Source organism: Miniopterus schreibersii (genome assembly GCF_964146895.1).
Source record: "Miniopterus schreibersii genome assembly, chromosome: 16".
NCBI lineage: Eukaryota > Metazoa > Chordata > Mammalia > Chiroptera > Miniopteridae > Miniopterus > Miniopterus schreibersii.
In genome coordinates this window covers 27,430,333-27,455,113 of record NC_138116.1, presented here as the reverse complement: position 1 = coordinate 27,455,113, position 24,781 = coordinate 27,430,333, and the positions used below count along the sequence as shown (strand labels likewise).

The 24,781-nt window shown below is 41.3% G+C and overlaps 1 protein-coding gene across 2 annotated transcripts in view; it reads left to right on the top strand.

The window, feature by feature from the left end:
• Nucleotides 1–8,366: 8,366 nt before the first annotated feature.
• PSMD11 (proteasome 26S subunit, non-ATPase 11) overlaps nt 8,367–24,781 on the top strand; it is a 30,055-nt gene continuing 13,640 nt past the window's right edge. For both annotated transcript variants that reach the window (XM_081115619.1, XM_081115618.1), the window contains exons 1-5: nt 8,367–8,512; nt 10,843–10,944; nt 15,728–15,852; nt 22,972–23,043; nt 23,441–23,498. In XM_081115619.1, the coding sequence (XP_080971745.1) occupies nt 8,422–8,512; nt 10,843–10,944; nt 15,728–15,852; nt 22,972–23,043; nt 23,441–23,498 (448 nt within the window). In that variant the 5' untranslated portion in view covers nt 8,367–8,421. The remainder of the gene's footprint in view (nt 8,513–10,842; nt 10,945–15,727; nt 15,853–22,971; nt 23,044–23,440; nt 23,499–24,781) is intronic.

The following is a 24,781-nucleotide window of genomic DNA, read 5'->3' as shown; positions in this document are numbered from 1 at the left end:
AGACAACTAACCTTCGCACGCTGCCCAGGCTGTCTCCCACCGTGGAGGCTGAGCGTGCCCACAGGTCGCTTTTCCTCCGGCCACTCCTGCAGCTGGGGCCTGGCTGTGTGACCCGGGCCCGATCACAGGGACCTGACGGGAAGGCATTTCTCCACAGTACCAAGGGATGCATAAGGAACACGTGCTTTCCTGTGTTTGGATGCCACTGTGTGAGGATAACCTCTCTGGAGCTGCAGTGGCCGTCCTGCAACCACAAAGAAAAGTAATGCTGAGAGCAACTGAAAGATGACCCTCAAGTCCTTGAATTTTTTTTTTTTTTCATCCTCACTGGAGGATTTTTTTTTTTTTCCATTAATTTTCAGAGAGAGTAGAAGGAAGAGAGAGAAAGGGGGGTCGCGGGGAGAGAGAAACATCGATGTGAGAGGGACACATCAATTGGTTGCCTCCTGCACGTGCCCTGACAGGGACTGGGGATCGAGCCTGCCACCAACATATGTGCCCTTGGCAGGAATTGAACCCAGGACCCTTCAGTCCACAGGCAGACGCTCTAACCACTGAGCCAAACCGGCCAGAGTCCTTGTATTCTTTAGATGTTAAACCCCTCTATGTTTTAGGCATTGCAAATATCTCCTTCCATCATGTAACCTATTAACTTTGTTTATGTGTTACCTCTCAGGGACAGAAATAATTTTCATGCAATCAAATTTTGTTTTCCCGTATGGTTTTTGTTTTTTTAAATCTGTCTTTATTGATTTCAGAGAGAGGAAGGGAGAGGGAGAGAGAGAGAAACATCAATGATGAGAGAGTGTCATTGATGGGCTGTCTCCTGCACTCCCCCTTCTGGGGATCGAGCCCTCAACCCGGGCATGTGCCCTGACCCGGAATCAAACCATGATCTCCTGGATCCTAGGTCGATGCTCAACTGCTGAACCACGCCAGCCTGGCTGGTTTGTGTTCTTTGGAGTTTTAAGTTCTTCCCTGGCTCTAGGTCACAGAGTTCAGCTACATTGTATTCAGCCAGCTTTGTAGTTTTCCTTCCACATTTAGTTGCTTAGCTCACCTGGAGTTCACCCTTGGAGATGATGTTAGCTGGCGATCCAGTTTTATTTTTCTCCATATAGTGAACCAGTTTTTCCAACTTCACCTAATAAATGACCTCTTCTGTTCCCATTGATGTGATGTGCTTCCTTTGCTGTATAGAAAGTTCCCATATGTAAATGGGTCCGTCTTAGAGTTCTCTATTTTATTCCATCATCTTTTGCAAATGATGGCCTTTAAGTATAACTTAATATCTGGTAGAGCAAGTCTCCTTTTACCCACTTACTCTTCTTTTTTAAGGTTATCTAAACCACTCTTGGAATTTTCTCTTTAATATAAATCTTAGAGTATTTTTATTGTTGTTTTTTAACTTGAATTTTGTTTGCAACTATAGACTTGGAAACAAGTGCTGAACAGAATAAATAAGAGACTAACCTATACAAAATCATGTAATAATGACATTTCAGAATATCAAAAATAAAAAGCACATTCTTAAAGTTATCAAAAAAACACACACCACAAAACAGGTTTCTGAGAAAAGAATCAGATTGGCATCTGACTTTCATCAAACACAACATCAGCAACATCAAACACAAGAAACAGTAAAACATGTAAAAAACAGCGTCCGTGTATTCTTGTTTCCAGGAAACTTCATGATGCACCTTTAAGCCTGAGCTTGATAGCTCAGGGAGACCAGAAAACTGAACTGCTCTCTCGGCCTAGAAGTTTTACAAATGATCTGTACAGTGGGCCCTCCAGTAAGTTTCGCCCCTGTGGCTTCAACCAACCCAAGCAACCGCAGATTGAAAACCCTGGGGCGGGGGGAGCTGCTTTGTCGCTGATGCTCACCATGTCGCTGACCTACTGTGGCTGGGATGGCTGCATCTGTCCTGAGCATTTACTGTACGGACTTTTCTCTCATTGTCATTCCCTAAACAATACTGAGGGAAGGGGCTACATCAGAGGGGAAGATCACAGGCAATGCATAAGTGATTGAGACCACTTATCATTTAAGTGATTAGTGATAGGCTCGTGTTATGTACCAATATTTCTTACGTTTGATGTTTAGATTGTATTCAATTCTTTAAAGCAGGTTTTGGGACCTTTGGAGTTAACACAAACATTGGGATACGGCGATTTTGTTTCACATGTTAAAAAAAGGTTTCACATGAGACAATTTGATAGCTCAAGGAGACGCCGCCTCCGCCAAGAAGCAGAGCCAAGCGGGCTACAGCTTATGGTAGAGAAAGGGACGTCAGATTTACCTCGGGACCTTGCACTCTGCTGGATCCAGGCTCCTCCTCTGGCGGGCTGAGCTGTAAATATGTATTTCGTATCTTTGCCGTTTCTTATGGATATAGGGGGTGGCAAGTCATGTTACAACTCCTGTATAAACGAAGTATTTTTAGGTTCGCAGATTGCTTCCTTCTACAAGAGACTTACATTTTTTGTGTCACATTTCTCTTATTGAAGACAGAATTAGGCTTTCCGGTTTCGCAAACACTTTCCTCAAAGTGCCTGAAAGGAAAATAAACGTGGCAACTGGGAATTCTATTCCAGCCAAACCACGACTCAAATTTGGGGAGGAAATATAAATAATTAGAGGCACACAGAAGCTTAGAAAAATCTCATTCTGAATTAACTACTTTTAGTTATTTTAGTTAGACTTTCTAGGGATAAGAGTCCAGGTTCAGTTTTACCCAGAAGTGAAACATCCTTCTTATCCTAGGAACCCTCCGACCTAGGTGCCTGCCAAGGATTCACCTATGGAGTATGTCAATTTTTAGCCAGTTTCTTTGGTAGGGTGCGTGCTCTATAAGAAGAGACACGAAAGTAGGAGGAAACAATGAGGTACAAGACGGAATAGTGAGCAAATAAATTAGTGGAACTTATTGCCTAAATACAAGGTGTCCCCCCAGAAAATGTACACACACTTTAACAACTGAAAGCTCAACTTTGAAAATGAAATGTATTTTAATAAACACTGCCTTATAATTATTCAAAGTGCATGTGTACATTTTTTGGGACACCCTATAGTAATTGGATTAAAAAGTTGTGAGTAGTTATCAACTAAATTCCAGTCATATCAACATGGCAGGTATATTGGGGCAGGGGAGGACTCAGCAGAGGGGAGAACACAGCCAAAGGAAGTAAAAACATGCTAAGGATCTTGAGATCTTGTCTGCTCAAGGGGAAGATACAGATATTGATTAACACTAGGTATTATTAGATAAAAAGTTTAATTATGTGTGTAGCAATTTAAAGGTAGCCACCAGATTAAAAGTTGAGTAGAAAAAAAATTGAGTGAAGAAACTTGATCAGTCCAGTGGAAGGCAGAAAATATATTCAATATTCAATAGAAAACCCAAAATAAAATATTTTATAAATTACCGTGAAAGAAAAGTGGGTTAAATACATTAATTTTTTAAAAGCTCAGCTTGGATTAAAATCACATTGTATGATGTTTATAAGCAACACATATAAAACAACATAGAAATGTAAATATTAAGTAGGAAAAAGCTATAAAAGGAAAATAGTAACCAAGTGATGGCTGAAGTACTAATTTAATCACTTCAACTTCATACATCACATTACATCACTTTCATCCCATTTTCCCAGACTATCTCTTCAAAGTTAATAAAAGGAATATTGTAACTATTAAATAATTGAAATCATTGTAGGCAATATTTGAACAGATAATGGTTGAGAAATTTCCAGGATTAATGTAAGGCATGAATCCTAAAGATTCAGGAAGCACAGTGAGTCCTCATCAGAATGTAAATATTTTGTAGAGAAACTGTAAAAAGTATTAAAATTAACCAGAGAGAAAAGACAGACTAACCTACAAAGGAATTTCAATTAGACTGAAAACAGGCATCTTTAATACCTTTAAAATGCTGAGTAAAAATAAGTGTCAATGTAAGAATTTTATGCCCACGTGAACTATCAATTAAGAATGAGAGCAAAATAAAGACATTTTCAGTCAAAGACAAAGTTTAAAGACAATGTATCTTTACCTTCAATGGAAAACCAGTAGTATTATTAGCTATAATAATACTAGAATGTATCCATAAAATCAAGCAAACAAACAAAAAAGCCCTGGCCGGTGTGGCTCAGTTGGTTGAGCTTTGTCCCATGCGCTGGAAGGTGGCCAGTTTGATTCCCAGTCAGGGTGCATACGGGTGACAAACCACTATTGTAGGAACTGAGACTAACTATGGACAAGATTGACAGGGTCTCCAAAACCTTGTGGAGGAAGATGAGCTTTAAAGAGTGAGATAATAAAATCACAGACTTTATTAAATCCTAGAAAGGAAGTAAACAGAGTGACCTATGGTGACTGTATTGAAGGTACAGGAGATTATTTTTAATCCTGGAGATTATTTTAATGGCATGGTAAGGAAGGAAATGATCTTTGCGATGAAACATGAGGGGGAAATATAAAGGCTCTGAGGTGGGAAAGAACTTGACATGTTTGAGAAAAAAAAATAAAAGAAGAAAATAAAGGAGCCAGCTAAGCAGAACCAGTAAGGGGCAAAGCGTTAAGAGTTGAACTTGGAGAAGAAGGTGGGGGCAATGCTTTGTGGACCCTGGGAAGGGGGCTGCTAACCAGACCCTCAAAGGCCCCAAACATTGGCTACATACAGAGAAAGGAGCTCAACATGGAGTCCTCTCAGTGCGATGTAAGGACAGTGCTATAGGGAAAGAAAACAACACTTATCCGACGTGTCCCCTATGATCTTATCTCCTATCCTTACGACGACCTTGGGCACTAGGTTTTATTGTCCCCATTTTCCAGACAGAAAAACGGAGATCAAAAATATTTAGAAACACGTTAAGATCAGCTGCTGCTGAGTTGGCTGGCCTGGAATTCTAAAGCAAGTGTGTGACTTCCAAACCCGTGGTCCTTGTATTGCCTTTTCTGCTTGATGATACAATTTGAAAGAGTAGGGAAAAGGTACAACTTAATGTCCCAAGAGCATTCTTTTGGACTTGATGTGAAAAAAGGGGGTACTCAAGGGTGACTAATATAATAAACCAGCCCTGTATGCCTGGTGCATCTCCCAGGAGATCTCGGTGTAGCTCCAAACCATAGGGCATATACATATATATATATATATATATATATATGAGATAATCTATTAATAATCTTAAATGTGGGACTAGTAACTGTGGAATGTTTTCGGGAGAATGCTAGAGGTAATAATTAGCTGTGGTGAGAGAGAGTGAAGAAAACAGAGAAACCAGTTTTGGTACCTGGGAAACCCAACCGAGGAGGTACGTCGAAGGACTTCATGTGAGTACAAACTACATTCATTCTCTGTGGGAACCTCCCTTTCCTTCCCCTGGATGACATCTCTGGCAAATCCCCTCACTTTTAGGTCATCTTGAAATGATTAAACATTCAGTCCGTCTTTACTTTCTGCCCGATTTTGCCGGGAACCTAAAACTTCTCTCAAAGAATAAAATTCAGCAGTTAAGAAAAACAGTCCAGTGCGGCCTAAATCAAAGCTTCCATTTCCTGTTTAATCTCAAACTTCATGCCTTTCTGCCTCTCGGGCAGCTGGGAATCTGTGTTTCGCCTATCTTTTTACTCTCTCCTTTCTCCTCTCTGTCTCCCTTTGGTTGTGTCTGGGTCTCTTCCAGCATGTAGGGGGTGGGGTGAGTTTGGGGAGGGCAGAGGAGTAGGAGGGATTCTAAGAAAAGAGTTGAAAGTCTTTTACATGTCTAATGCCATCAGAGGCAGAGACCCAGGTGCTGATTCCCTGGTGTTGGGAGCATTTATGGGTCCTCTGGGGGCTCCACCAGTTGACCTTGAGACACCCCTCAGTGACTGCCTCCTGAAGGCCATCCTTCCAGCCTCTTATTACTGGCAAGCGGCCCTATGGAGTAGGTCCTTTTATGACAGTCTTGGATAGTTTACCTTAGCACCGTCCACTTGGCCCATGCCAAACGCAGGTCGTGGAATCTGCCCCACTGACGCCCTTTCTCCTGGTCCTGCTGTGGAGTGTATCTGCCAGCTTCGTTAATTCAGAATGCTGCAGGCCAAAAGTGGGTAACCATCTTCATGATTGTTCGTGCTCCTGGAGATACCTGTCTGGTTCACCTCAAAAGCCTCACTATGGTGGTTGCGCAGAGATGGGCTTATATGTTCTGACAGCCGGCAAGACTCATCAGCTCGGGAGAAAGATCTGTGGTATTCTGTCGTATTACCCCTCTGCAGGGAGGTGAGTGTTTTGTCTGCTACTGTGATTTCTTACAGTGAATTCCTTTTGAATTTTTATGTCTCCCTGATGGAGGTTGGAAGTGAATGAAAGTTACAGGACTGTCCTAGTCACTTTTTAGCAAGTTCTTTGGGGATATAACTGGTAGCTCTTCTTTTTTATTTTTTTAAAAAAATTATTTTTATCACCCAAGGATATTTTTTTCCATTGCTTTTTCAGGGAGAGTGGAAGGGAGAGAGAGACACAGAAAAACATTGATTTATTGCTCCACTCATTCATGCATTCATTGGTTGCTTCTTGTATGTGCCCTGATTGGAGATTGAACCAAAACCTGGGCATTATCAGGAAGAGGCTCCAACCTACTGAGCTATCTGGCCTGGTAGCTCTTCTTTCTTTCTTTCTTTCTTTCTTTCTTTCTTTCTTTCTTTCTTTCTTTCTTTCTTTCTTTCTTTCTTTCTTTCTTTCTTTCTTCTTTCTTTCTTTCTTTCTTATTTATTTATTAAAAATCTAGTGTTATTATTATTTTTTTAAATATATCTTTATTGATTTCAGAGAGAGGAAAGGAGAGGGAGAGAGAGAAAGAAACATCAATGATGAGAGTCATTGATTGGCTGCCTCCTGCATGTCCCCCACTGGGGATCGAGCCCGCAACCTGGGCATGTGCCCTGACCAGAAATCGAACCCGGATCACCTGGATCCTAGGTTGACGCTCAACCGCTGAGCCTAAGCCTGGCTGGGCTGATACCTCTTCTTTAGAAGGTGGAGATAGTTATGGCCTGTTCTTCTCAGCTCTGGAATTTTACTGCCCATTAACATTCTGCTACAATATTAATTGCACACCAAATTGAGAAAGGAGGAATGCTGGGGTGTTTTTTTGAGCAAAGGAAGGCTCAGTTTTACATGAATCTCTGACTTAGGAGAAATTTAGAAGCCATTTAATCCAATTCCTCATCAACGTCTTGCATGAATCCTGGTTACAACTACTAGAAGGTTGTCCAGTTCTCATTTGAGCACGTCCAGGAGCTAGGAACACATTCTCTCTCTCAGCTCAGCTCTGCCAGTTACTGTGGGAGCTTCACCCAGTCACTTAAAACTCGCTGCTTCCTCATCTGTGAAAGGGGTATAATTATATCTTCTTCACGGAGCATCGTTGGGGCGATCAAAGAAGACAGATTTACAAATGGCCTGACTTACCTACAGAAGAGCACAGTGTTGGTTCCTTTTACAATGTGCTGTTCCCTGAAGGAACTGGCTTACACTGAACTGCCTCTATACATTTCTTCTTTTTTTAAAATGATTGTTGGAAGTATTACAGATGCCCCCCTTCCCCCCCCCCGTTGATTCCCTCCACCCAGCATTCCCCCCCATCCACACTTTTAGTTCAACTCTCAGGGCTCACATAGGATGTCAAACCTTTCAGACACCTATGATTTTGGTTGAAGACACTGGAGGTACTAGAAAGAAACGCCCGTTTCTTCTTTTTTGAGCTGGGGGAGTTTGGGTAGCTGTTAGGCTTCTGTGTGCCCCCCCCCCCCGAGGGATTTATTAAGCGCGTGGGGCAGGGACGGCATTTCTCTGTCCCGCATCACTCCCCTGCGGCGCTGCGGGGCGTGATCGCGGGCCGCCTGGCGGTCTGCGGGGCTCCAGCCTGCGGAGCGCGCGCGCCTCCCGCAAGCGCCGTTAGACACTTGAGCGCGTTTGAATGGTGCTATTCTTTGTGAGCCACATGTGAGCACTTTGTAAGATTGTTTATTGCCCTGAGCGCACGGTTAAATGCAGAAGCTACAAAGAAAGCGAAAGAGCTTTCAATCAACATCTAGCTCGCTGCTCAGAGGCTCAAGGGCGATCGAGGGTGTCGGAGTTGAGACCTTTCTTGGGGGTGGTCGGGGACTGGCCTCTAGAGCTCCTGTTATTAGGGATCTCCTCGTTTACGCGGGAGCAGGCCGCTAGGCGGTGTTGGGGAGCTCACCGCCCACCAGCTAGGAGGAGCCCCTGCTCTCACCCCCGCCCTTTACCTCTCCCGCGGGACAAAGAGACTACAACTCCCATGGTACCCTGGGAAGGGGAGTCATAGGGGGGAGGGACCCGGGGGCGGGTCTTCCGGGCGTGTGTTTCCGGCGTCGGCGGCCGCGGCCGGGGACGGTGTGAGAGCGGTAAGATGGCGGCGGCGGCGGTGGTGGAGTTCCAGAGAGCCCAGTCTCTACTCAGCACCGACCGGGAGGCCTCCATCGACATCCTCCACTCCATAGGTAAGGGCAGCCGCATCCCCTCCCCGGTCCTTCTGGCCCAGCGCGGCGTGTGTCGGTCGTCGTCGGCGGAGCGGGGCCGGGCTAGCCGGTTCTGGTGCTGCTGACTCACTGTGTGTGTGAGGGGGGCCGGGCCGGGGGCACAGGCCGCTTGGGGCTCCGTGGAGCTCTTTGGGTCTCACCTCGACAGGAAGCCCCGAGGCAACCCCGGCGTCCACGGGCCGGCTGCTGACTCACGGTGGGCTTAGCGCGGGGCGCGAGAGCGGGCCGAGCCGGGGCCCCCACCACTGCCTGGACTTGTCTCCCGCTCTGGCCCGTGCGAGCCGGCCCGGGACCCGGAGCCGTGCCGGTGGCGTGCTTGTTGCCACCTGGTCTGAGACGCTCCAGGTGCAGGGCTCGGGCGAGACCCGCTCTGGACAGGCTTTTCCCGCCGTTGTTATCAGCGCAGGCAGCTCCGGGTGGGAGCGCGAGCCCTCGCTTTTCTCTCGGAGTTTCCTTCCACGGGACGCCGGGAGCTGCTCCTTCTCCCCGGACCCACAGCAGAAGGCTCCACGGAAGAGGGGGGTGGGGTCTCTTTCCGAAAGTGGGAAATACCGAAGGGACACCCACCTGAGGTTGGCATTTGGTTGGAGGAGGTGGCCTACACGTTCCTTTGCCCCCGTGTAGGGTGTCAGAGCGCGATGTTGGGGTGGGACTGCCGGGCTGGAGGAGGTGACTCATCGCCCTTCTCTCCCCTGTAAAGGCTGGAAGTGAGTTCAGGAGTTAAGTTGTCAGCCGCGGAGTTCAGGGAACTCTTCGGCACCGGCCGGCCGCACATCGCTGGGAAAATTAAAGAAAAATTCCTTAACACTGGTATAGTTGTCTTGTCCTTTGCACACTACAGGAAAACTGAATCGGGAGCCCCATCCAGTGTCTTCCGCAGATTTCTTCTAGGATTCAGGTGTGAACAGAAATAAATTTATGATGACAGAGAAGGCTTTTGATGTTCAGTCATAAAGGGTTCATGTAGGGCAGGAGCTAGCTCTTCACTGCACATGGCAGTAATGTGATCTTTTTAAACGTAGCTCGAGAGGATTTGATTCGGATCAACAAGTAGTACGAGAATGCACGTGTATGTGGGACCTCCAGGACGTTGGCTCTTTTGCTCATTTACTAGTCTGAGATGCAGCACTCTCATGGAGGAAGGACAATGACAGGAACTCGGTGTCTTTATCTTTGGGGGGTCCTGGAGAAAGAGAGGAGGTGGGAGTTAAGATGCATCTATGAATGGATGATAGTGGTAAATAAAGGGTGTTTCACTTTGAAGTTCTGATCTTGACTTGTCAGTTACAATTGCAGAACCAGAGTCATTTCAAGCACTGTTACGTATGTATTTTTATTCTGTGAATACACACTAATATTTAGAACTACTGTCAGAATCATGGGTTTAATTTTTTGTGTGTGTCTAGTATTTTGTCTTTTATAAAGTGGGAGTTAAGGGAAACATTATAATTAGAGTATTTCTTGCTTGCCCACTGTACTAGCAGAGAGTTCCCTGAAAGCCTCCCTGTTAGAGCAAGCTCGAGTCACGATGGTTGACAGCCCTACTTTTTCCGGACTCCATTATGGAGTGTCAAAGTCTTGGGTTTTGTCAAGTCATGATGCTTTGTAAGAGAGGTGATAACTAGTGATGATCGCTAAAATTACCACTGCATATTTGGAGAGGCTATTCAATGTTCCAGATGTAGAATAGTTATTAGCAGTTGAAAGTGGAACAGATAGCACAGAGTTATTTTAACAGGTCCTGAGTTTAAAGCAGCCATCCCTTCTAAGGATCACACTGGAGCTTTGATAGGGTGGTTTTTCCTGAATGGCTTTGTGGGGCTGCTTATCCCTAGCACCCATCAGCTTGAGGCTTTCGACAGGCCTAAAGTTTATTGAAAGACCTATGACTTTATAGTCATTAGTAACTTGGTTATTTGATTTTAGTTTGTGGCAGGTAAATGCACAGGTATGTTTAATATTTTCATGTAACAGTGCCTAGCGTGGGGCTTCCCACCACGAGTATGAAGAACTTGTTTTGTTTGAATTTTGTTTTAACCAAAGAAATCTCAGTGTATGTGGGTAAGGGAAATTCTAATTGATAGAATGAAAGGCACATTTAAAATAAAAGAGAAGAGTATTTGTATGATTTACATGGGTCATGTCCTTTGTGGTTATTTTACTTTTTTTTTTTAAGCTCTCTAGAATTTGTCTTTTGGTAACTGAGTTTGTCATTGGTCTTGAGGGAGAAATTTCCTTTAGTCTTCATTTTTTTGTCAGAATTTTAAGAGGGTTTGATTTTCTTCTCCCAGTGAAGCGTGACATTCAGGAGAATGATGAGGAAGCAGTGCAGGTCAAAGAGCAGAGCATCCTGGAACTGGGGTCTCTCCTGGCGAAGACTGGACAAGCTGCAGGTAAGTGCTACAAATGGATTGCTTTCTCTTTTTACCTGAAATGCTGGGTGAAGTTTCAGTTTTTTGTTGGAGTGAAGGAACGTAGGAATGAATCCACACAGTTCCCATGTTATTTCCAACTTGTTGAGCTTCATTTTTTTAGCAAGAGGTTAAGTGGCCTTTAAACTCAGTTCTTTCATGAAAGAGTTTTGTTCTGTAGCTGCAGGGAAATCTGTTCCTTTTAGATATAATGATCTGTGATTTGTTTCTGGTTTGAATTTTAACTGTATTCCTTTCCACATGGGCAGCAGCAGTTTTCAGTGATTTCACTGAGCAGCTCTGATGTATTTAAGGTGGGTAGTGACTTTAGGTCCCAGTGTAGAAATGACTAGGGATTTTGCATCCAAGTAAGTGACTTACTGTCCTTTTTTTCCTGACACAGGATGAGTCAGACATTAAATGGGAAGCGCCTTCCCAAGATTTCTCCACTGGTACCTAGGACTTTGTGCATGTCATTGCCCAAACATTCTAGTTGTAATTGAGCCATTGACTTTCTAGGCTTCAGATGGTGATGGGTGTGTCCTTGGAATGAGAGAGTCTTGTTGATCAGGAGGGGCCTTTAACCAGTAGAGTGGTAATAGTATTTAGAGAGAAGCCTGCTGAAACTTAAAACGGATGATTTTTGTCACTTTAAAGTGAATTTAGAGTTTATCAGATTAGACTAGATTAAGCTCTGATAAGTGACTTCATGAATTACTTTCCCCCAAATTATGTTGTTATCCAACAGAATGTTAGGTGTAAGTTAGCAAAACCTCTTGAATTTGAGAACTTAGATCTTTCCCAGTTAAGGATGGGTAACTTATTATTAGGCCAAATCAATAGAAAGTTGAATAAAGATGTGTGATAATTGGGAGGATGTGTTTCTATGCGTCTTATGTCTTATTAAAAATAGCTATAATAAGAACAGTTTTGAGGGCTTACTGTGAACTAGTTTTAAGCACAAACATGGTTTAGCTTATTGAATCCTTGAAACAACTCTATAAGGTAGATACTATTATCTATTTACTTGAGGAAACTGAGCACAGAAAAGTTACATCAGTTGATTGCCTTCCGTACACGGGATCAAACCTGCCACCAAGGTATGTGCCCTTGACGGGGAATCGAGCCCATGACCCTTCAGTGCCCAGGCTGACGCTCTAACCACTGAGCAGCATTGGCCAGGGCTTTACTCTCTTCTTATTCCTTGCCCACCCTTCCTTGTAATCCATACCTGAGAAGTTTAGAAGTGTATAAACCTATGGAAATATTACAGGTGAATCATAAGGACTTTTAAAGGCTTGTTTTCTAAGAAAGAGTTTGATGAATATAGGTATATACAATAGAAACCCTAACGAAGTCTTGGGGCCTATGTTCATTTACCTTATTTGGCTATTAATAATTGATAGGTTTGTGTTTTTTTCTTTGATTTGGGGTTTTCTGAGAACAGAAAATATGTGTGTTCCATGAATCTTCAATTTTTATGCATTTACTATGTGGCTAACACTGTGCTAAGTACTCTACTCAAAAAGTTTACCATAGGGTCCTTGACTGACAGCAGTCATTTGGGACTTAGGGACTCAGACATTGTCTGGTGCATAATTGTGATGGAAAGTAGTGCTGAGCATCATCAGACATGATGCCTAGGTACAAGGTCTGCAGATTTCATAGCCCGAGACTCTGAAAATGATTATGTTGAGTTCTGTGAGGTTCTAAAAGGGAAGTTCTGGTCATATAATTACAGATAATTTCAGAGTAGGAGGAAGGAGTTAATATGATTCTGTTGGAATTAAAAAATTAATTCAGTATATGTGAAAGTGGAAAGAAACAGGGAATATAACCAAGAATGAATAAGAAACAATAGTAGGCCACAATAGGAAACGAATGGAGTCTTTTGGCAAGTAAGAGGTCATTTGTTTCTCTGTTAGAGTGAGAAGGATCACACACTCAGTGCTTGGAGAAAATAATGTAATGCTAGCAGGTGCTAGAGAGAAGGCAGACTGCTTAGCTCATCTTTTGCTTCTGCCTTTTCCAGGAAGGAAAATGATTTTCAAAAAGAAAAAGATAGAAATAACATCAGAAAGAATTAAAGCCAAGGTAGGTGAGAGAAGAGAGAGCAGATAGTCTCTTTAAATAAGTTCAAGTCTCTAGGCTCTGACATTTTCTGTCTTTTAGTATCAGAAGAATAGTTCTAGGGGGTATATTTATAGAGCCACCGTTGTTATACTGAGAAAAACCATGGAGGATGGGGAGATATAAGAAAACAGTATGGATGAACACGAGTCCACGTTTCAAAAGGTAATGAAAATAAAAAATACTAGACACTATAAACTGGTAATCAGTAAAGTTCTGAGACCAATTATTTGATAAGTAGGTTTTAATCACTTAGAAATGTGGGTTTATTAAGAAAAGGTTACTCCAAATTCACCCTGGGTTCTCTTGGTTAGCCTTATCTGACCAGTGGACATACAGGGCTCTACAGACAGTGGCTGGACAGCTGATTTTGTAAGTAAGGTCTTGTTGAATATAGCTACACCCACTAATTTACATATTGTCTATGACTGCTTTGCACTACAGTTAGGCTGAGTTGAGTGCCTGCACTGAGACCTTATGGCCAAAGCTAAAATTATTTACTGTCTATCTGACCCTTCACAGAAAAATTTGGTCAACCCCTAGGTTAGGGGAATGATAAAGACTAGATACCTGATATAAGCAGGGTATTTGCCATAATATTAATTACAGGTACAGGTTATGAATTTCTGATGACAAATAGGTCATTTGTCAACCTGAAGGAAAGTCTCTAGCATCATGTCAGGGATCTCTCCTTGTTCTTCTGGTCAGCATCTGGCATTTTAGTTAAAGCCATTTCAGAAGGTGTGTTTGTTTTTATAGATGACTCAGTACAGGACAGAATTAAGATTCAGAGTTATTGCCAAAGCCAGCAAGATTAAATTCAGTGTGGCAAGTATAAAGTTATATACTTAAAATATTTATCAAAACAGAGGAAGGTGGGGAACTACCTGTCTCTGCAAAAAACCTTTGTGGATTCAGTCTGAACAAAGAGTGCTATTAGAAAAAGTGAAACATGCTATTTTTGTTACATATGATGGCTAGATCAAAAGAATTAGCCATGACTCTACTGGTCACACCCTACCTAGAGCACTGTTTTCATTTCTGGGTACTACAAGTGGTATGTCTGCAAACTAGAGTTTATTCAGAGGAGGGCTACTAAGGTGATAAGGAATCTGGGAACCAGGACATTGGAGGAACAGTTGAAATAGCTAAAGATGTGTAGCTTGGAGAAAGGGAAAGTTACCGAGATATAAATGATAGTTATCTTCAAATCTCTGAAGCCATGTGGAAGGAGGGTATAGACTCACGTTTCAAAGAAGAATTTAGTTTGACTAACATTGGAGTAGTCTGCTTTTTGAACATTTCTATCACTCAAGATTGTTCAGAATTATTCAAGCATAGTAGGTAATGCTGTGGGAGAAGGGACATTGCCCTGGACTACTTTTAAGCAGCTATGATTATATAATTTAAATTTGCATAAATGCAAAACAAATTTGAGGGGGAGAAATCAGTGTAGTCTGGAGTTGGCATGGAAGACTTACTAGGACTTTAACTGGACCTGAAAGGATATCTCAGATTCACATAGGTCAAGAAGATGGGGAGAAATTCCAGATGGGAGTACAGCATGAGTGAGGCATGAAAGCAGGAGTGTGAATGGGAAAGAATCTTAGACAGTGGGAATCAAAGGTCAGTATTGGCGAATGAAGAGAAAGATGAACTTTTCCACTCTGTATAAAGTTCCTTTTGTACCTGACACTGTCCCGTGCGTCCCGTGACTTTTCAGGCAGATGAAGATTTCAGGACCCTGAATTAGCATTCTCAGGAGGGTGAGTGAGGTTTGCTTGCCCTGAATTAACGTTCTCAGGAGGGTGAGTCTACAGTTTGAGAATAATGAGGCAGTGGCACTAAAGTAATTTTAACCTACATTCCAGAAGTACTTCCTTATTTGTTAGTTGAAATACTCTCTAATTTTTAGATACTAGAGGTATTCCCTTAGAATTACTGTATCACTTTCTTTTCTTGTACAAGGGGGGAAAAAAACCTTTATGGTGGACACCTTTTTTGATCATAGTTTAAGACTTAAGCTTTGAAGATTAATGAGGAATTTTAAAAGGGAAAAACACCATAACTTTTTTGTAAGACATTTATTCAAAAGAGTGCCTGGGAACTGATATTGCTGAAAGGCTAAATGGGGGAGTACTTCAGGAAGGGAGGAAAAAGGGAACCTGGAAATGAAAATCTCTGTTCAAGGGGAACTGCTAAGGCAGATTGAAAATTAAAAACAAACAACTATCACCTACCTGATCCAAGTTTTTGGTTGTAGGGAAGTGATTTTATCCAAGGTGGCAGACGCACAGCTTATTTTGTGTTCTAGCAAACTTTGAGAGAGTGAGTACTTTGTTGTTTATCTTTCATCAAGATGGATAAATGAGGCAGAGAGACTCCCGCTTTCCCCGAGGCCCTCACAGTAATCCAGTGGTTGAGTGGGGAATAGAACAGTACAAATTTGGTATATGTTGTTAGCTTAGTTTTGCTACTCTTACCTGCAAGAATGCTTTAAATTCTTACTGAGTTTCATTTAGATTGATTCAAGTGACATAAGTACTGATTTTATAACCTTGGGTTATTTTTTAAATGGGTATTTTGTTCCTAATATTGATGTTTACTTTTTCCTTTCTGAATTGCCTTCTTTCAGAGCTTGGAGGACTCCTGAAGTATGTGCGACCCTTCTTGAATTCCATCAGCAAGGCTAAAGCAGCTCGTCTTGTTCGTTCTCTTCTCGATCTGTTTCTTGATATGGAAGCAGCTACGGGGCAGGAGGTAAGCTGCTTTGATGACAGAGGGTAGACAATATGGGGGGAAAAAGTCTGTTTCTGTGGAGGAAGTACCTGACTGCACTGGGTACTAATGTAGAAGGGACAGCTGGGAGAGCAGCTCAGGACTTATCATGTCAGTTTCTCTTTGTTACAGGGCATTTGATACTTTGGGTTTGTTCCATGCTTTGCTTTGTAAGTGGAGATTGTCAGTGGTCCCTGGAATCCTCATTACATCAGGGTCACAAACTGATTCTTGTTTTTGAGGTATTGTATTGCCACACCTTTGTAATGTTTTCTGTGTCTGTGGTACCTTTCATTCTATGTCACAAAGCTCCTTGTGAGCATTAATTAAGTCTTGTGGCATCCCTTCTTGGCATGTTTTGTACTAAGTAGATGCCTTTATTGAGGGGCGAGCATCCATCTGTTTGTGTCTCATGTGTGCGGAAGTGATTAGTGTATCTGTACTTGTCCTCTACAAGTTCAGACTTAGACCCTGAGCTGTATTTGGAGAGTTTCTCTTTGGAATCACTGAGCCTCTTCCAACCTTTTCAAAGATAGCTGTATTTTCTGCCATTCAAGGGAAGGAAACACTACCAGAGTTAAAACTTAATCTGTAAAAAGTGGCAAATTCAAGCAGGGTATGTTGTGGTTACTTCAGTCTATAGGAGGAATATAATTGTTTTTCCTGTAGATAAATATCAGTACTCATTGGGTGCCTGCTATGTATTAGGCACTGTACAGGTACTGGGGATAGAAACATTTGTAAAAATACACAGCCACCACTCTACTGAGGTTTATATTTTAATGAGGAAAGCAGGCAATCAACAAATAAATAAAATGTCAGATAGTATAAAGGCAGGGTAGGAATTGCTAGTTGGTTCTATGTCTGATTGATTGCCGTGGCCTCTGGGTGTACAAATAAGATATGAAAGGGCATAGTAGCATATTGAGTAGGTAATGAGGAATTTCAGAAGCCTAGGACATATGGATTCCACTTTGAAATCATGTCTTTTAAACAACATAAACTAATTTCATTTGTAGAGAAGTCTTCAAATTGATTTGTTTCTGGCAGAACACTGTTTCATGATAGTAGATCAAAAATGGGTAATATTTAGATGGCTGCCTTTTGAGTCAAAGCATTAGAACTATTTTTATGAATAATTCAAAAGTAAAACTGATTTTTAAAGGGGCGTTAGTCTTATCTGTTTTTAAAGAAATATTTTTATTGATTTTAGAGAGAGGAAGGGAGAGGGAGAGAGAGAGAGAGAGAGAAACATCAATGATGAGAGAGGTATTATCAGCTGCCTCCTGCACACCCCCAACTGGGGATGGAGCCCCCCCCCCCCCCCCCCCCCCCCCCCCCGCATGTGCCTTGACCGGAAATTGAGCCTCCATCTCCTGGATCGTAGGTCAATGCTCAACTGCTGAGCCATGCCGGCCGGGCTAACCCTAACTTTTTAAAAATTGTACTTTGTTCTCATGAAAAAGTGGCACCAACTTTTGTTTGAAATAGGGTGTCTTTAGAATGGACTGACTAAATGATAGCTCGAAACAAACTAATAAATGTTAGTTGGAACTTTTTAGGCAGAAAAACTTAATTATCTAAGATGCTCCTTTGTACACTGGTCTCTAGAATTTGTCCCTTCCCATAACATAGAGCTGACTCAGTGGATAGAACTGCATTTGTTTAACAATCAGTCTCCTACTCCTTTGTGGAAATCTATACAAATCATAATTTAATACTCACCTATCATTGTCTGGTGGGATTTACTGGCTTTTATATCATGTGGCTCCATGTCTGGTTATGCCCTCCCTTAACTGTGTGTGTACGTTGCTGTTTTTCATTGTGTATTACATTTTTGTCATCTAGAACCATTTCTTCCTTTTCCTAGGGTGAAAGGAAACACTGTTAGATATTAATGTCACTTTAGTGCTAAGTATAGGCTGATTTGGGGACGGGGGGGTGATTATCATTATAGCTTTTTTTTTAATCCTCACCTGAGGATATTTTTTCCCATTGCTTTTCAGAGAGAGTGGAAGGGGGGAGAGAGAGAGAGCTGGGGGGGCACATTGATGTGAGAGGGACTGAGAGAGACATATCGACTGGTTGCCTCCCACACATGCCCTGACTTAACTGGGGCTGGGGATTGAGCCAACAGCAGAGGTACTTGACAGGAATGGAACCCGAGACCTTTTAGTCCAAGGGCTGACACTAACCACTGAGCAAAACCAGTAGGGTGGTCATTACAACTTCTTATTGAGAGCGGGTCTTAATCTACATAGCAGGACATTTTAAAAGTATTTTTTGTGGATTATAGGTTGCTTGATTTTTATTTTTTTTGAAACTAATTTATGAGTCACCCAGATAGTTTTACTTGCACCTCAAACTCAATATAGCTAACTTCATCCAATCATTTACTAAATCCTTTCACTTCATCTTTCTTCAATGTTTATTTCTCCACCTCTTTTGTATTTGTTCTCTCTTTACAGCTATTATCTAGTTTGGTTCTTAATTATTTCTTACTGAGACTACTACAAAAGCCTCATTCCACCCTGCACACCCCCATTGTGAGAGATCTACCAAGTAGCCCTCTGAACATTTTATTCCTCTCCCCGTTCACCCCCAACTTGAGCCTTCAGTGGGTCTCCATTGCCTGCAGAATTGGGTATGTCATGGTTTTCTACAACAGCAGCCTCATCTCCCAGTACTCTATGAAATATACCAGCCGTATCAGCCATATTGGATACCTGGCTGTTTGCTGGGCAAGCCCTATATGCCCCCCACGCTATGTACATTTTCACAGTCCCATCTCAAGTGCCACCACCTTTGAAATCTTACCTTGTTCGCTTCAGTGTGACTAACTCTTTCAGTGACCCACGTTCTATTTTGTACGTATTATATTTCTGATTATTTTGTTTTGTATGACAGTTACTTGAACATTTGTCTTATCTCCTTTACTGTAAAATAATCTCATTCAGGTGAAGTCCTATATACCTTGCAGCACCACAGTGACTTTCCCATTCCTAATACAGACATACCTTCTCTTATTGCCCTTTGCTTTATTGCGCTTCATTGTGCTTCACAGATGTTGCGTTTTTTTACAAATTGAAGGCAAGACCTTTCACTAGCAAAAAGACTATGACTTTGACTTGCTTTATTGCTATACTTACTTTATTGTGCTGGCCTGGAACCAAACCTGCACTGTCTCCAAGATATGCCTGTACATGGCTGTTCCTTAACCATGGCTATCTCTCGTGTCACCCACCATACTAGTCTCCCTTTTACTTTCTTTATAGCTGTAATATTGACCTTTTTGCCATAACTTTAAGCTGTTCCAGGCTTAGGGTATTTTTATACATCTTGATTGCTATCTTTGTTTTCCTTTTCTTCATATTACTTTACTATTAACATCTGTTTCCTCCTTAGAATACAAGTTCCAAGAGGATTGCTACTTTGTCCTATTCACTGTTCTCCACAGTGGTAGAGTAGTTTGGCCCAGAGGAGCTACATAACTAATATTTGTTGAAGGAATGTTTGGATTATGCCTTCCCCATGGTAGATGCTGAGGAGGTACTTTGTTGAATTAAGACTTAAGCTTATTGAATTGAGATATAAGATGGGGTGTTGTTACAACATTTATTTGGGTGACTGGAGGTCTCTGACTTGGAGAAATTGGATATAGTCTTCATCTTGAAAAATTCTTTGAGTGATGGCAAAGGATAGAGGAGTGAGTCATAGGTGGATCACTGTCATAGTAGTATTGAGGCCTGAGGCAAAGTATGAAATTTTAGAACTCTTAATTAAGAGTTAGGAGTTTTGTGTTGGGGAGTTTGGTACCAAGAGTATGGGGGAGGGGATTTTCCTTGCATTTTTCTATTTGGGGACTAACCATAAGTTAGATAGATTTGCAGAACAGTCTTCAGCTTGGTATATTCCGAAAGCTGTGATTCAGGTTAGGATTGGGTCAATTACAGTACTAGGATTTAGAGCCTAGAAAATGAGCATGCATGTATTGGGTTTGAGGGTGGAGTGGGGAGTGGGGTGGTTGGCAAGGGGAGTGGAAAATTGGGGTGAGGAGGGGACAAAGAAGACTGGACTAGATCCTTGCCAAATAATGAACTGAAATTCCAGAATTTAACTTTTCTAGGGAGTTGACTATGGGAAACTTTTTTTTTTCCTTTCTTCTATAGTCTAACTGAAACACAATAGCACATTTTAAGAAACCTTACATCTAAAATCCTGTTATTGAAACAGTTATTTCAATGGAAAAAAAGGAGTTTGTGCTGGAGAATTTCAGATATAATTTTTTCCCATAGGAATTTAGTTAACAGAACTTTTAAAAAAATTGTTAAATGTGTTGATTTAAAACTTAAATATCTCATTTTGACCACATCAAGCTTTTGTACTCTAAGTGAGGGCTTCCTCCAGAAGCAGGGGCGTGTATTCTCACCTCCTTTATCAGTCATTGTTAGCAGGAACAAAGCACAAAGCCTCTCAGGCAAAATAGCTGTGTCCCAAGGGCCTTTATTTTTTCCCCCTTAGGATTGAAGCACTGGTTTCACCAGTTACAGTCCTAGACAATGCAAATCATGTACCTGTATTTGATAACAACAGACTTGCAGTTCATGTTCATTTGTACAAAAATCCCTGCTCTAGAAGAAATTTCTGTAGTCTTGAACTTATTAAGGCTGGTTTGATGTAGAAAGAGCACTAGAGATAGAGTCCAGTTCTGGTCCCAGAGCTGATATGTGACCCTGGGTGAGTCACTTAACATCTGGACTGTCAGGGAAATGGGGACAGGTGAGATTTTGGAGTAGAATTCAGTGTTGTTTTTTTAACTAGGAATATACATAAGAGTGACCAAGCTCTATTCTAGACTGCTGAATCAAGCCTAGGTATTATTCACTTTTTGTGTTTGAAAAAGCTCCTTGGGTAAAACTGATGGTAAGCTTTTCTTAGCCCCCTTAAGGTGTGTAGTAATAAAGACTCTTGTATTTTTGTTGCTAAATTATTCAGCAAAATATTGCCAGTTCCATTCATATCATGAACAGAGATCTTACTTTGAGTTTGGCTTTTCAGAACATAACTCAAAACTCTGAAATTGTCATTGACTTGCTTTTATTTTAGTTTTTGTAGAATTTTTATGAGGTCACTTGTGTTTAGAGTTGGAGATTAAAGTAGCCACCAGAGGGCTCCAAAGAGCTGTAAAGGTTTCTTTGAATCTCAGTGTTGAACCTCTAAATACCATTTAATGTCAGCCATCCATTTATTTATTGAATTTTGACTTAGGATTTAAAGGCAGAAGATATGTCAGTTTGGACTATCCTTTTACTTTTCTCTCCTTACAACGTCTCTTAAGAGAACTTTGGGTTTACATAAAAAAACCTGTTGTATTAGTAATTAGTTTTCCAGAAAGCTGGTGTTTTTTTTTTTTAAATCTTATGCTCTGATGAGGAATTTTAATACAAAACTTTCAGTAACAGAATTGATGTAAGGAATGCAACTTAATAAGTACTTTGTCAAAGCTAACATGTCAAGGATACCTGATGGCATGTAGACCATCTAGCATAGAACCCTACTTTATAAATTTTTTATTTTTAAATTTTTTAATGTCTTTATTGATTTTAGAGAGAGGAAGGGAGAGGGAGAGATAGATAAAAACATCAGTGATGAGAGAGTCATTGATTGGCAACCTCCTGCACACCCCCTTCTGGGGATCAAGCCTGCAACCCGGGCATGTGCCCTGATTGGGAATGAACCTGGACTGCCTAAATCATAGGTTGATGCTCAACTGCTGAGCCACTATGGCCGGGTTTATTTATTTATTTATTTAGTCAAAATATCCTCACCAGAGGGTATTTTTTCCATTGATTCTAAAGACAATGGGAGGGGTGGGGGAGAGATGAAGGAGAGAAAGAGAGAGAGAGAGAAACATTGATGTGAGAGAGCCACATCAATTGGTTGCCTCCCACACGCCAGGGCAGGGAACCTGAAACCCAGGTACGTGCACTTGACCTTGACTGGGAATCAAACCCTAGACCCTTTGTCCCTTTGACCCTTTGATGCTCTTTCCACTGAGCAGCGCAGGCAGGGTAATAGAGCCCTACTTTGAATCAGTTACTTTGCACAGTAATCACTGCTTATGTGGCAGGTAGAACTGGGGTTCAGAGTACCTATAAATAAAGCTTAAAAGCCTTATTGTGTTCGTTTAATTATAAGTTCTATTTGCTCCCTTTAATACAAGCTAAGTTTGCTGCATTGTGATGATGAATTTGTTAGTTGCACTTCTTAGAATCTGAAAGGGAAGAGCCAACTGGGCTCTTTGAATCTTATAAGCAACTCTTAGGAATAAGGCATATGTGCTTAGACTGAGAATTTCTCCCCTTTATTACCAGTGTATTCATATTAACACATTATGGCCACTATTTGCAACTATTTGGGGAAAATTTTCTGTTTTAAAAATTTCTCAGCTGCCCAGCCAGGGCTGATCAGTGGTTAAGCATTGACCCATGAACCTGGAGGTCACGGTTCTATTTCCAGTCAGGGCAAATGCCCGGGCTTTGGGCTTGATCCCTGGTAGAGGGTGTGCAGGAACAGCCAATCAATGATTCTCATCATTGATGTTTCTGTCTCTCTCTCCCCCTTTCCCTTCCTCTCTCTAAAATCAATAAAAACATTTTGTTTTAAAAAAGCCTAGCTGGGCCTGGCTGGGCGTGGTTCAGCGGTTGAGCATTGACCTAGGATCCAGGAGATCGCGGTTCCATTCCCGGTCAGGGCACATGCCTGGCTTGCGGGCTCGATCCCCAGTCGGGGGCATGCAGGAGGCAGCCGATCAATGACTCTCTCATCATTGATGTTTCTATCTCTCTCCCTCTCCCTCTCCCTTCCTCTCTCTAAAATCAATAAAGATATATTAAAAAAAAGCCTAGTTGGTTCTCCATTATGATATAACCATTACACATTGAGATACTGTGTATTAAGGCATGTCCCCTGAGACATTAAATAGAGCAATATGGGTAATATATAAAGAGGGAATTAAAGCTATTCTCCAAAGCAAAGTTTGTGAGAATAATTTGAGGACATAATGTTGCATGTGTATATACTTTCTCTTCCCTGTTGCAGGTAGAGTTGTGTTTAGAGTGCATCGAATGGGCCAAATCAGAGAAAAGAACATTCTTACGCCAAGCTTTGGAGGTATGTGCCTACATTAGTACTGATTTCAGGTCTCTATGCATTAAGCAGACTATGAGTGTAAGTAACACTATCCTGATCAAAAGTATTTCATATTTTGTATTATCCAGGCACCCAAAGATTATTGGTAGTAGTCTCACTCATGCGAATTGCTCTGGTTGAAGTTTTGAGATAGACCTGCTAACTTAGAGAAGTAAGCAGCAACATTGTAAAGTTTTCAGTCAGTCACTGCCCATAGTAGGAGATAATACCATGGGCTAGATAAATATTTTTAAACTGAATTTGATGCTATCATCAGGACTTGAATATTTAACAGTAACAATTCTGTGACTATCAATCTTTGATTTCTTTCTTTGGCTCTCCCCCCCTTCCTTCAGTCAATGCCTTTTCTCTTTCCTAGGCAAGACTGGTGTCTTTGTACTTTGATACCAAGAGGTACCAGGAAGCATTGCATTTGGGTAAGTAGCTAGTAGAAATTAATAAGGCATCCTAGCTGGCTAAATGAATGTATTTTAGAACCTGACTATTCTTATTAGTTTTATATTAATAATTTATATTCTTCCTACTTCTAAGAAGGGTTTAAGATGGCTTGTATTTACTGAATCTGTCATGGAAAAATGCCATTTGGAAGTTCTAATTTGGAGAACAGAAGGGTCAAATTGCAAAGTGTTTTACTCACTGAGTATCACATTTACTGTATCTGTTTATAATTATACTTAAAATCTATTTTTAAAAAGGAATTAATCAAATGAGTAGGGTGCAAATATATATGGATGTTGAGTGGGCTGACTAAAGGCTTTCTCCTCTGTTGCATTTAAACATCTTGAAATCTTTGCCTGCTGCTTTTTTTTTTTTATATTAACGGGTAGATCCTGGGCTATTTTTCCCAGATGGAAGAACATGGTTTTTGTAATCTATTAAGTTGAAGAAATTGCTAATACTCATTTTTTATCCTGCAAAAAAATGACAATTTCATATGGTTCTAACAAATAGCATTTTAAAAAAAGTTTTATTGAGATTTAGTTAACAGACCATAAAATCATCCTTTAAAAGTGTATAAACCAGTTTTTAGTATGTTCACAAAGTTGTGCAACCATCACCACTATCTGACTTTCTGAACATACTCCTCTATGTTTTATATTTTATAGATTTAGGTTTTACATCATCCTGGAAATAAACCTTGGACTCATTAGTTATCACTTCCCATTAATTCCTGATCCCTCACCTCCTCCGATCCCTAGGCAGTCACTAATCTACTGCCTGCCTTTGCAGATTTGCCTGTTCTGGACATTTCATATAAATTATACAGTATATGGTCTTTTATGATTGCCTTCTTTCACTTAGGATAATGTTTTCAAGGTTCATCGATGTCATAGCATACATATATCAGTCCTTCATTTCTTTTTGTGGCTAAATAACATTCCATTGTATGGCTGCATTGCATTTTATTTATTATCCATTCATCAATTGGTGGACATTTAGATTGTTTCCACTTTTTGGCTATCATGGATACTGCTGTGAACAGGTTTTACGTGGACATGTTTTTCTTTTGGAATACCCGGGAATGGAATTGCTGGGTCATATGGTAACTTTAGCTTTTGAGGAACTGATTTCCAAAATGGTGGCACCATATTACATTCTTACCAGCAATGTATGAGCATTTCAGTTTCTCCACATTCTCACCAACACTTGCTAATATTGTCTGTCTTTTTTATTTTAGCCATCTAGTGGGTGTGAAGTG